This window comes from Syngnathus acus, chromosome 3, assembly GCF_901709675.1.
Source record: "Syngnathus acus chromosome 3, fSynAcu1.2, whole genome shotgun sequence".
Lineage (NCBI taxonomy): Eukaryota > Metazoa > Chordata > Actinopteri > Syngnathiformes > Syngnathidae > Syngnathus > Syngnathus acus.
In genome coordinates, this window is record NC_051089.1 from 20,914,012 (window position 1) to 20,927,752 (window position 13,741).

The 13,741-nt window shown below is 40.8% G+C and overlaps 2 protein-coding genes across 7 annotated transcripts in view; one reads left to right on the forward strand and one right to left on the reverse strand.

Annotated features, from left to right (window-relative positions):
* Positions 1 to 355: 355 nt before the first annotated feature.
* LOC119120431 (tubulin alpha-1C chain-like) lies at positions 356 to 5,138 on the forward strand. Of its 2 annotated transcripts, XM_037247325.1 has the most exons (5): positions 356 to 1,109; positions 2,078 to 2,102; positions 2,683 to 2,905; positions 3,741 to 3,889; positions 3,965 to 5,138. In XM_037247325.1, exons 2-5 carry the CDS (start codon positions 2,100 to 2,102, stop codon positions 4,940 to 4,942), a joined length of 1,353 nt encoding a protein of 450 aa, XP_037103220.1. In that variant the 5' UTR covers positions 356 to 1,109; positions 2,078 to 2,099; the 3' UTR covers positions 4,943 to 5,138. The 2 variants fall into 2 exon arrangements, with proteins under 2 accessions (XP_037103220.1, XP_037103221.1); XM_037247326.1 differs by lacking the exon at positions 356 to 1,109 and having other exon boundaries at positions 1,151 to 2,102.
* A 4,746-nt stretch (positions 5,139 to 9,884) lies between these two features.
* LOC119120426 (golgin subfamily B member 1-like) overlaps positions 9,885 to 13,741 on the reverse strand; it is a 47,828-nt gene continuing 43,971 nt past the window's right edge. For 4 of the 5 annotated variants that reach the window (XM_037247305.1, XM_037247304.1, XM_037247307.1 and 1 more), the window contains 3 exons: positions 13,285 to 13,377; positions 13,088 to 13,199; positions 11,417 to 12,028 (listed from right to left, as the gene is read on the reverse strand). In XM_037247305.1, coding sequence (XP_037103200.1) covers positions 11,870 to 12,028; positions 13,088 to 13,199; positions 13,285 to 13,377 — 364 coding nt within the window. In that variant the 3' untranslated portion in view covers positions 11,417 to 11,869. Of the gene's footprint in view, positions 10,148 to 11,416; positions 12,029 to 13,087; positions 13,200 to 13,284; positions 13,378 to 13,741 lie in introns of those variants that run through there. The other variant, XM_037247306.1, reaches the window with a different exon arrangement.

Sequence of the window (13,741 nt, forward strand, 5' to 3'; positions counted from 1 at the left end):
ATGTGGTCAGTGTCTAGGTTAGAGCTTTTAGGGATTTGAAATGAGTAAACTTTGCCATCTAGTGGTTACCTGTAAACATCACATGCGCCAAAGAAGCAAGCATACTTGACACTCCAAAATTACCAATCCTTCCCAAGACGCGTGGGAAGCCAGAAACCAAGATGATCAAGCAGACAACTGCATTGCAAATACAATATTGGTGATTGCAGACCAAACCTGTTCAAAACCAGTCAATAAAAGAACAAGGCAAATAATAAGTCACAATATCAAGCAATATACCAAAAAACATTTATTTTAAAGTGCACAAAAATTCATATCAGATCATGAAGTTATAAAAACATTTCTCTTTATCACTTAGTTGATCACATAAAAAAATGTCTAGTTATGTCTTCTTTTAAACTGAAAATATGTCTTCTATATTGATCTTGTGTGTAGGTATAATTATATGCTTAAAATGTTTCTTTTATTGATTTAATGTGTGAATATAATTATATGGTTATGTACTTTAATCAGTGAAGTGTGAGCATATCTGTTCTTGTAGCTAGGCGGGACTTTTTGGAACCCATTCTGCTTACTTGAAACAGCTGCGTGAATGAAACATATTCGACACAGCTCTAAATATGATGCAGTAGTTTTTCTCCACAGCAAACTGCAACCGATAATAATTTCGGGAAGAATATTTGAGACAGAAAATTGTATAATAACTGATTAGTAATCAATAATTTATTAAATAACGCATACTAAGAATGAATAAATAATAATTTGATCATTATTATTCACTTTGAGACAGCAGTGCAAGTGGTTGTTTCCGAATACGTCGTATCATGACGGCGTTGCATATTTGATATACGCGTGACTGTTCACATGTCAGTCTTTGTCACGTGCACAAATGTCAGTTACAACGCATGGCGATGACGTCACTCCACCCGAAACCTTTATGACGTTCTTTTTCTTTTATGGCATCTTCTCTTCAGAGCTTGTATACGCTTGGAACTTCTTTGTGCAAAGCCAGCGTTTGACCATCCCAAGAGTATTTGCTGCTCTTTTACAAAGTCAGTCAAACCACATCACAAATTAACAGACACTGATTGCTCGGGAGTTGGTTATCGGTAAGCTTAATTATTTACTATAATACTGTAGAATTTTTGGTCTTTGTTGTCCGTCTACTAAAATAATCCCATGGCTACAGAATATTCTAAATGGAGTACTGTCCTTTATAACTATTGACTAAACGATGCAATCAATTGTAGCCCTAGAGAAGAAGCCACTGAGCGCTGCTACTGCTAATACAAGTTTTTGAATACTAGCATGCAAAGATCAAGCAAAACTTCCGAGTCATTATTTTCAAAAGGTGGATAGCTTGTCGAAATTGACTCAATCATCTAGTTGGGTGGTGTAATTTTAAAAGTGATATTTACAATAAGGCAAAAAAAAAAAAAAATCCGTCATTGAATCGCCAACTGGAATTACAGTTCATCGTCAAACTTTTGGTCTACAGAGATTTCTACAGATTTTAATTTGTGTGTTCATGGTGATGACAGATGGTTGCCCAACTAATGGTTCTGTCCAAGGTTGGTTTGTACTGTATTTTGTGTGAGGATCTGATAACATCTCTAACCAACTCTCACCAACCTTTTTGAAGTGTCTTCCGTAACAAATGCCGGATGCTACCAGTTTGATACAATTCTAAAGTAACCAATTTGAGCAAATTACCTTTGATACATTTTTTATATTAAATTATGTGAAGACACTGATCGTGCTCATGATTTCTAACAATGACAAAACTGATGAATTGCTGATGATTTATAACAATTATAAAACCAATGAATATCAAAACATTTTTTTAAAAATCTGCACATGTTCACATTTTCAAATGAAAACTTCTACAACATGCCTAGAATATCACAACTACTAGTTCTTGGACAGGCTTGCAGGCTACTCGTGGTCCTTGGGGGCTACCTGACAAAACCATGGAGGTGACCTTGCTCTAATGTTTACTCCAGTATGCATCACTTGATGCCTAAATGAATTCAATCACATGGTTTTCACCTGTCCAAACTGTTGCTTATTCTTTCAGAAACTCCTCTCCTTAAGGAAATATGGTGAGTGTGCATGGGATTATTTCCCTTTGAGACTTTTGTTGTTTACATTTTTATTTCATAAACTGACAAGGTATATGGCGGACTGTGCCACTAGTTTTTTTCTTTTGAAAAAGATTACTTCTGAACCAATGTTAAAAAGGTGCTGAAAACTTTCCATTGGAAACTTAGATGTGGAATTTAGGAAATATTCAATAAGACACTTCCCAGTGAGGACCACTGAAAGCAAATCAACAAATTAAGGGGACTTTACGCAAACTATTGAATGAAAACAATCTATATTTTACCTTGTCTGGCCAATTGGGACAATATAATTGATTAACTGTTGTCAAGATTATTCTTTCCTTATATTTCTATACAGTGCCATGAATCACCATACCATTAATTCCCCTGGAAACTTTTGTTGTCGACTGTGGACTTTTGGACGGCTTGTCCCTTCAAGGGTCGCCACGGAGAATTAATTACTCACGTTTGTTAAACTGCTTAGAGAATCATTAGAAAATCATTACCCAATGTGTTACCCAACTTGTAACAATATATTATAACCTTTAAATGGCCTTAACATAATTTTTCCCTCCTACAGCGTGAGTGTATCTCGGTGCATGTTGGACAGGCTGGCGTTCAGATTGGCAATGCCTGCTGGGAGCTTTACTGCCTGGAACATGGAATCCAGCCGGACGGACAGATGCCCAGTGACAAAACAATTGGAGGTGGAGACGATTCCTTCAACACTTTCTTCAGTGAGACCGGAGCGGGAAAGCATGTCCCCAGAGCTGTCTTTGTGGACCTGGAGCCCACAGTCATCGGTAAACTAGCTCATCTCTGAACTGCTGCACATCAAAACATTCACTCTTTTACTGCCAGGCCACCTCCACCTTCCAAATAAAAGAACATATATTGTGCTATCCAATTTAAAGCTTTATGACTCAAGGCTCACAGAATTTTATAATTTCAAAGTGTTTTACAACTATCACACAGAAATTAACAAATAAAAGATTAGCCTCGTTAATTCCAAAATATTTTTACCTTAATAATTTTTTTTTAGTAATCAGTAGAATATGATTTGGTTTCTATTTTCTATTTTCGTCCAAAAAAGCTTTTTGTAGTTTTTAGTGACGCCTCAAACATCTGTAGTTCTTTTTGTTTATAAAATACCAAAAGCAACAGTAAAAAGTTTATTGAAACAAAATATCATCGGTGTATCAACTGAATCAAACGATTTGCACGCAACTTAGTAGTAGTGTTTAGTGTGTTCGTGCGTCATGCTATGCACGTGTGCATATGTACACTACGTACGATAGTTCATTTGTACTTTGAAATTTAAATAAACTTTATCTCATGTGAGACCTCTGTCATAGATTTAACGATACCACCACTGACGGTAAAAAGCTGATTGCAACGGTCGAATTCAGAGACGCCATGTTCAGAAGCGTCCATTGTTTTGATAAATGGTGAACTCATCCAAGAGATACTCACTGCTGCCATTTGATGGCTATTAGTGTTTTGTTTTTCAGGTTTTTTTTCCCCATTACTCCCCCCCCCCCCCCCAAAAAAAACGTAGACCATGTTCTATGAGGAATTACAAAAGTTCAATCTTGAACTTAACAAAATAAAGCTGAGGCATTGGTTTGTTTTCTTCAGACGAAGTGCGTACGGGAACCTATCGGCAGCTCTTCCACCCTGAACAGTTAATCACCGGCAAGGAGGATGCCGCAAATAACTACGCCCGTGGTCACTACACCATCGGCAAAGAGATCATTGACCTCGTGCTGGACAGAATACGTAAACTGGTGAGCACTGATGTCAAGAACTTGTGATTACAAAGACAAATGTGATGTTCGATTCATGTCCCTCCGTGTCACCAGGCTGACCAGTGCACCGGCCTTCAGGGATTCCTGGTGTTCCACAGTTTCGGCGGTGGCACCGGTTCCGGGTTCACGTCCCTGTTGATGGAGCGTCTGTCTGTGGACTACGGGAAGAAATCCAAGCTGGAGTTCTCCATCTATCCAGCACCTCAGGTGTCCACGGCTGTGGTGGAGCCCTACAATTCCATCTTGACCACACACACCACCCTGGAGCACTCTGACTGTGCCTTCATGGTGGATAATGAGGCCATTTATGATATTTGCCGCCGAAACCTAGACATGGAGCGTCCTACATACACCAATCTGAACAGATTGATCAGTCAGATCACTTCCTCGATCACGGCTTCCCTTCGTTTCGACGGCGCCCTCAATGTCGATCTTGCAGAGTTTCAAACCAACTTGGTACCATATCCTCGTATCCACTTCCCTCTGGCCACCTACGCCCCCATCATCTCTGCTGAGAAGGCTTACCATGAGCAATTAACTGTTGCTGATATCACCAACGCGTGCTTTGAGCCAGCCAACCAGATGGTGAAGTGTGACCCTCGTCATGGCAAGTACATGGCGTGTTGCCTTTTGTATCGTGGCGATGTGGTGCCCAAAGATGTAAATGCCGCCATTGCCACAATCAAAACCAAGCGCACCATCCAGTTTGTGGACTGGTGCCCCACTGGTTTTAAGGTGGGCATCAACTATCAGCCCCCCACCGTGGTTCCAGGTGGCGACCTGGCCAAAGTACAGAGAGCTGTGTGCATGCTGAGCAACACAACAGCCGTTGCAGAGGCCTGGGCTCGGCTCGATCACAAGTTTGACCTGATGTATGCCAAGCGTGCTTTTGTTCACTGGTATGTGGGGGAGGGTATGGAGGAGGGAGAATTCTCTGAAGCCAGAGAGGACATGGCAGCTCTAGAGAAGGACTATGAGGAGGTTGGGGCCGACTCAGTTGATGATCAGGGGGAGGAAGGAGAGGAATATTAGACGTACAAAGGAACTAGATTGCAGGAAACAATGTTGTTTCCTCTGTGATCCTGAATGTATTTGCTGATTAGTTTGATTGTGCAAACCAGACAATTAGTTGGATCACTAAAAGATAAATACCTTTTTTCCTTCAAATTGTTTATGCATTTTGGACAAAATTGACAATTAAAAGAAATTACCAACCTTGTTATTCAAATGGTCTCCTTCATTGTATTCCAGACATTCTCGTCAAGATGCCAGACATCTTTGAAGACCGCAGTCCATCACAATGATTTGAGAAAACCAACCTAGATTTTTTTAAACTACAAAAAAATTGTTAAAAAGTCAAGATAGTTACACTAGGTTTGTCAACATGATAATCTACATGGAGATGTAATTGAAGGCAGAATAAGTAGATTCAAAAAGTTTGTCATGTAACTATCGACCTGTATTTACATTGCTATCTTAGTGGAAAAGGACATTATGGATGAAATGACATGCATGGTAATCATGTAAATCAGTGATCCCCAACCACTGCCTGGTTAAAGATGGTCCGCAGCGGGTCGCACAAATGAAAGGGGGGAAAAATATTCCCTTGAAAGTGAACGGATTCTCTCATTTACATCCATCTAGGACTGACTAATATCAAATCCACAAGATAGCAAAATTTAAACCGCAAGCTGGGTGGTGCAAATCCTCACCTCTCTGGTGACATATAGAGGCCTTGTGGAACATAGCTGGGGAAAGCTGCATTATTTTGTTGCTTGGCCCTTGTGTGAATTGAGCCTGTTTACATCTCGTTGCCTGGTGACGTGTAACGACAATAAAGCTGGCTGCATTACATCATCGCATCATGTGATTAAACGGACCAATCCTGAGATATGATGGCATTCTACACGCATCAGCTGACCTGAGAGCATCTTGTGTTGCAGACACAATGTGTCGGCCACGTGATGCAATGCGGCCGTTGTTGTATGGGTATAAAGAGGCCTATAGTTGGCACTTGACCCGGGTCGGGACGATTACAGGAACAGATGAAAAAACCTGTGGCGAGATATCAGAAGCTTTTCATTAAAGGTAGTCATGTTTAGGGCAGTATTTATTGATTTTTAAAAATAATATATTTAGATTTGGATATTTTCTTGCTTTTTAATTAGCTAAAAGAGGATGAGGGTTGAGAGAAGTCATAAATTTCAGAGTACACTGGACCAAAAAGCGAAAATCCGCATACAATTGATGCCCACTAGAATGCATACAAAATCCACCTAAAAACAATGCTGATTCTTTTTATGAATATTAAAAAAAAATTAAATCAGGTTATGCAGCATGTATTTGTGTATTAGAAACAAGTTTTTCGTAATATTTTTTTTTTAAAAAGGGCACCAATGTCCTGAATGTCTTTTGAGGAGTGAAATCCAGGCCATTATTTCAAGGCAGAAAATGAAATGAACAGTTTATTTATATATTTTTAAAATACTACATCAGCAATGGCAGTTCATTGGCATGATGTGGCTGCTAAAACTGTTCAGTTCACTACCTGCTTATAGATGAAGTTACAATTCAAGTTATAAATATCCATCCATCCATTTTCTATACCACTTGTAACCACGTGGGTCGCGGGCGTGCTGGAGCCTATCCCAGCAGTCATTGGGAAGTAGGCGAGGGACACCATGAACTAGTTGCCAACCAATCACAGCGCACACATAGACGAACAACCATCCGCACTCGCACCTAGGGGCAATTTGGAGTGCTCAATCGGTTTTTGGGAGGAAACCGGAGTGCCCGGAGAAAACCCACGCGGGCACGGGGAGAACATGCAAACTCCACACAGGGAGGGTTGGCGGTGGAATCGAACTGGCACCCTCCAAACTGTGAGGCGGACGTGTTAACCAGTGCACTACCGTGTCGCCTTAAATTATAATTATCAAGTTATAATTTTGATGCAGATAGAGCAGTCTCAGGTAAGCTTACATTTAGCCATAATCTCTAAAAGTAATAATTATCATTATTATGATTACTAACATCAATAATGCATTGGTAATGGGTGTTTGGTGTTTCACAGTGAAGGTGAATAAAGACCCCAAAGATAAGAAAAAAAAAAACACTGAAATGAGACCACAAGCATGAAGTAAAGGTAGCTCAAGAGGGCGTGAAGGCCCACTTTCATCCAAGTAAAAAGACTTTTTGAACACCAAATTTAATTTTTATACAGAAAAAAATACAGTACATTTGAAACAAATGATTATAACAATATATTCGAGAGAAAAAGCATGTTATTTTGCCTCATTCAAGTCATGCGAAAACTGTCTATAAGATCTTAATATCTGAACATTTAAATATGTAAACTAAAGTGCAATCACATTTGTAAATGGATGGCTTCTGGTTTTTGAAATGTACGTAAATAAACCATTCTACTGTGATAAAACAACATTTCAATAACTGCATTAACCATTAAAGTGAAGTCTAACTAACTGTAGCCTTGAAACAAATCTGAATAAGGAAAAACATTGTAATAAAATAATGCAAACTGCTACCGCTATTGTTGGGGAGCCTGAGGACTAGTCGGCTCGGATAGTTATGCTCTTTTCGCCCCCGGGTGTCGGTCAGAACACAGGAGGGAAGACGTGGTTCAGTTTTGATTGCTTTACTGAATTATTGGCAAAAAATAATAATAAATAACCATAAATGAAATACACTCGGCAACACACCAAACATAAGTCATCGATCGAGACAACAAAATACATTTGCTGGCGACCGTTAGTCGCCGTGCCGCTGCGTAACGGGTACTCGTCCGATGCGAGGCAAACAAAGGAGCGCACCGGAGCTGTCAATCAAACGGCGCGCACACGAAGCAAACCGCGATCGGACAAACGGTACAACAGTGGACAGTAGTAACAATGAAATGTATATACTCACTTTCTGTCAAAGACGCACACGATCACAGCAACATACTCAGTCGATTCTGAGCGCGCCGGAGCTGTCAATCAAACGGCGCGCACACGAAGCAAACCGCGATCGGACAACACGATCACAGCAACATACTCAGTCGATACCAGCAACCTTTAACTTACCGCTGCGCACAAGTGAAAATGGGTATAATGGCTAGACCCCAAATATAAGACGACCCCCACTTTTTCAGTCTTATTTCAATGCAAAAAAACTCGTCTCATATTGGGGCCAGTACGGTAATAGAATTTCAAAGTCAAAGTCTGCTTTATTGTCAATTTCTTCACATTCCCACTATCCCACGGTGACAAGACATAGTACACAATATACATACAAGTAAACAACACAAAAAATAAAAACACGAAGGCACAAACAATGAATAAATAAGAGTGACGAATAAATAATAAATAAACAAATAACATAATAAATAAGAGGAGCAAAAATGGAGCAAGTGTGACTACAGCAGACAGTCAGAATATAGCGCAAAAGTACAGGACGCTACGCAGAAGGGGGGAGAGAGTTCAGGATCCTAACAGCCGGGAGTATGAAGCTGTTGGTGAGTCTGGTGGTGCGGGAGCGCAGGCTCCTGTACCTCTTCCCAGAGGGCAGAAGATCAAACAAAGAGTGAGCGGGGTGACTCACATCACTCACAATCGTGGTCGCCTTGCGAGTGAGATGGGAGGTGTAAATGTCCTTCAGGGAGGGGAGTGAAGCACCAATAATCTTACCAGCCGTGTTCACTATGCGCTGCAGGGCCTTCATGTTGTATTCAGTGCAGCTACCACCCCAAGCAGCGATACAACTGGAGAGGACGCTCTCAATGGTGCCACGGTAGAATGTAGTCATGACCGCCGGAGGAGCACTTGCTCGCCTGAATTTCCGCAGGAAGTACAGGCGGCGCTGAGCTTTCTTCGCCAGTGATGCGCTGTTGGTGGACCAGGAGAGGTCCTACCTGATGTGCACCCCCAGGAATCTGGTGCTGCTCACTCTCTCCACCACAGCACCGTCGATGGTCAGTGGCAGGTGTTGGGTGTGACCCTTCCGGAAGTCAACAACAATCTCCTTGGTCTTGTTGACGTTCAGCAGGAGGTTGTTTTCCCTGCACCACGTGGCCAGAAGGTCGACCTCCGACCTGTACTGAGTCTCGTCGCCCCCGGTGAAGCGTCGACGCGAGCAAAGAAGCGGTTCAGATCGTCGAGCAGACGGATGTCGCCCTCACAGCTCTGCGGCGCGGGCTTGTAGTCCGTGATGGTCTGAATGCCCTGCCATAGGCTCCGTGCGTCCCTGCTGTCCTTGAAGTGGGCGGTAATCTTGCAAGAGAATGCCCTTTTCGCTTCCTTGATGCCCCGGGACAGGTCGGCCCTCGCTGTTCTCAAGTCAGCCTCATCCCCCGCTCTGAAGGCTTTGTCCCTGGCCCTCAGCAGCCTGAGGACAGCCCCTGTCAGTCATGGCTTCCAGTTAGCCCGAGTGACGATGAATTTTGTGTGGGTCACATCATCAATGCACTTCGTGATGTAAGAGGAAACAGAGTCAGTATACTCCTCTATGTCCGTCCGATTGTTGCAAGTGGCCGCCTGCTTCAACATTTCCCAGTCAGTAGTGCCAAAGCAGTCTCAAAGCGCATCAGAGGCACCCTCAGGCCGCACTCTTACCCGCTTGCGAACCGGCATGGATGCTTTCACCATTTGTCTGTATGCGGGCAAAAGCATAACAGTGATATGGTCAGAAAGTCCAAGATGGGGGAGGGGGTTTATGGTTTTATTTACGAATATTACCCCTATAAACTCTTTGTCCCATTCCTTTTGCACCCGTGTTAATTTAACAAATTTAATGACCAATTAGGTGCGTGAAAAAGCTGTTGATGCTACTGCACAAGAGAAACAGCAGTTTTGAGGATGATGCAAAATGTGAGGTCTTCTATATTTGAAACCCCATTTTGTTTCAAGAATGAGTGTGGTCCATGCTACGACCAGGACTCGTCAAAATCAAACTATTTGAAACAATAATCAGTCACATCTGAAGAGAACAAAGAAAATCAACGAGCTTTAATGATATCTTTAAATATGGTGATCTGAAAATAGTTCAGTAACAGTATTGCACCAAGCAGAGCCTCATGTCATCAAGGCCGACAGTATCATAAACTCTTGAAAACGGAGGACGCATCTGCACAATTTTCAGTAGTCTTTCTGTTTGCTCATCACATCTTTATATACAGAGTATGAGGCCATTGTGACATTAACAGATCAGAGCAGTGAAATTCTGTAAAAATGGATAATAAACCTATTGCAACTCATCATTATTTTCTGTCTAAAGGTGTTCTCTCAATGACATTCACACTGGAGGATGATAGAAATACATATATACACATAGAATAAACAAGTCATCAGATACCAGCCCAAATAATATCAGTAATATCCATAAATAGAAAAAAAATACACCCTCAAAACATTTTTTGCTTTGCTCTTCAATCCAACAAGAATTGAAATGTAGCATCGTATTGTTCTCACTGCTGTTATGATTCAGTGCTTCTGTCATTGAGATAATATATACCGTTTTTTTCCGTGTATAATACGCCCCCATGTATAATACGCACCCTAACAATGGCATGTTGATGCTGGAAAAAAGCCTGTACCCATGTATAATACGCACCCAATTTTTTTTTTTTTTTTTTTTTTTTTTTAATTAATTTTTTTTTTTTTTTAAGTCCCAATGATCGTCACACACGCAGGGAGGCAATGGGTCCCATTTTTATAGTCTTTGGTATGGTCTTAACTAGGCTGGATGTATTTTTTTTGTTGGCGTTGATTTCTCCGACTGCCCATAAAGGCACCACCGCGATCAGATGAAAAGAGAGGAAAGTGACGTGCGGACATGTGAAAAAGGCGGCTCTGTATGGGAGAGACGTTGAAGAGGAATAAAAACACCCTTGGAAAGCAAAACTTGCCCCTCGTCGTGACTCGGAGCCGCAACAAATGTTTCGGATTTGTGTAGGGTACATTGTGACAGCAAACGAGCAGGTGATCGAGCAAGCGTCTGATACGAGAGCATTGCGTTCGTATGGAGCGTGTTTGAAGTGAACAGCAGAGACGAAAGGAACAAGGCAAAGTGTTGTGAAATAAAATATTACCTGTAATACGCATTTTGTTATTTGCTGATTGTATTAAACTATCACATTCATTGTCAGTCAAGAAGAGAAGAGGACTATTATCCCTTCTTTGACGAAATGACCAGAGCACAGTACAAACACACTATTGTTCTTTCGGTATTTATTCAACCCACATTCTTTCACAACATGACAAGAAGAGAACAATACATAAATCAATACTCGTACCAGTACCATGATTTTCTTAAAAAAAAAAAAAATTAATTAAAAAAAAAAAAAATTAAAAAAAAATTGTACCCATGTATAATGCGCACCCCAGATTTTAGGACAATAAATTAGTTAAATTTTGCGTATTATACACGGAAAAAAACGGTACACACAAATGCAGTTACAGTGCATAGATTTACTCAGCATAAGGATCATGTGCAATGTATTAGACAAACGGGAAAATTGTACCAACATTTGTATTTTGGAAATAAATTAAACAACCCCAAGAGTGAATGTATTGTTGTTGACAGGGAAACCAAGTTGAGAGGTTTGATTTCCTCTAGTGAGTAACATGGGAGAGATGACATTATTGTTAATAGGATTTTGTAAAGTGTTTACATCTAAGGGTTCTCTAGCCTTGTCCCTATATTGTGATATCACTCTTTTAAGGCTTTGTGTGGTAAACCACTTTTACAGATAATCTATTTACAACTTGCAATTTGTGCAACTATTACCAAAGCTGTGAACAAAAAAGACAATTGACTCTCAAAGGACGAACATCGCAGTTACCTGACTGTGCCAGTGTTTATAAAGCAAATGACACGCTAGTGTGTAATTTACAAATAAATTAATAGGGACTTAGCTATTTTTTTTAAACCTCTCAACCAACTTCCAACTTGTTGATGACCTTTTTAGAGGGCACCAGTAAGGCACATTAGGACAATCACGTGAATTGCGACCAAGTAGGCAAGAAAGAAGTAACGTGAGCGTGCACGGCTCATCAGCAGCCGGGAAAAGTACAGGCCTCTTCCTCTGAACCAACGTCTGCATGCCACCATTCCGACTTTCACCTGGCACACAAGTCACACACAAATCAGACACAGAAATTTGACTGGTATAGAAAGTATGTATTTTCCTGACTATAAGTCGCTCCGGAGTACAAGTTGCACCAGCCATAAAATGCATAATACAGAAGGAAAAGACATATATCAGTCGCACTGAAATATAAGTTGCATTTTTGGGGGAAATTTATTTGATAAAATCCAACACCAAGAACAGACATGTCATCTTGAAAGGCAATTTAAAATAAAAATAGAATAGAGGCTGAATAATTGTACGGAATTGTAATACTAATAATAATTGTACGGTATGCTAACATTACATGGCACATAAACAACGAACTGAGAATGTGCCTGGTTTGTTAACATAACATATTAAGAGTTATTCAAATAACTATAGCATAAATAACATGTTAACAAGTTTACCAAACCATCCGTGTCAGTCTAAATCCAATGAAATCTTCATCCTTGGTGTCACTTTTAAACAACTCCGGAAGATGTGGCATTACGCTGAATGACGAATGAAGGTGATTAATTGCCAGTCATTGCATTAAAACCATGGACAACTGAGCTGAAAAAGGTGATTGGTTGGGGCAGTAAACTAGAAGCGGCCCCTCAAGTGTGTGTAAATATTTGAATGAAAATGAGACTGGCAGCATGGGCCTAGGGACGGGAATTGGAAATTAATATTAATTACATAATGCTGTGATGCTGTGCATTTGAGATTTTTCATTTTCATTTGTCTATGTTGTGGAATCTGTCCCTTTGCAAATATACATGAAATGAAATATGCAAGTCAATCATTCTTCAAATACGACAAAATAAGTGCTCGTATGAATGGCCATCTAAAGTGGCACTCGCTAAGGCTAGCTGACGAACATCTAGTATCTCTATGAAAAGCAAAAATATAATGTTGCGTCTGCTTCAATGACAAAATAAGGACGAGCAAAAAGACGTTTACTTTACATATCAGAAAGTGTATTCAAAAACATGGCAAACTTCATATCATATCATCACCTAATATGGCCCACTGGGAAAATCTATTTGATTTAAGATCATAAAAGCTTCTACCTTCCGTGTTATCAGTGGCTGGTTTGGGTTGAGGCTCACAGCTTCCCACTCATCGTCTGCTTCCATCTCGATACTGCTGAAGTCTTTCCGAAGATCTTGAGACAGACTTGAACTGATGGTGCAGAACATAATATTTACCTTTGAGCACATCACTGTGAGTATGTGGCAGTTGATACAGGGTATTTATGTGTCAACACCTTTTTGTGCTGGCCTCAGCAAGATGCAAAGCCTCTTCGGCAGTCTCCCTTCGGTACCGTTCATCTGCCAGACTCCGCTCTACCTCAAGGAGCCTAAATGTGGAGCAAAGTAACATCTACAGTCAGAGTCAAGAACCCTTTTGACAGCGCTACATAGAAGTAGTATGGAGGACTACTTGTGCTACATTTGAAAAACTATATCTACAAAATAGTTGAGGTGGAGCATTCATGTACTCAACTGCGGCTAGGGTGAGGCATGTATGGATGGATGGGTTTGTGGTTGGCGGGGAATTGTGTGGATGGATGGATGTGGTATGCCTGGTACGAAACATGCTGGCTTGTCAGGTTTGGCTGTTGTTCGCCCAAGGACGACTGCTTGATCTAGACTGACTACTGTCTGGTGCTAGGGTAGGAGCCATCTTTGTGCATTAGATAAGATATTTAAACTGTAATAGGA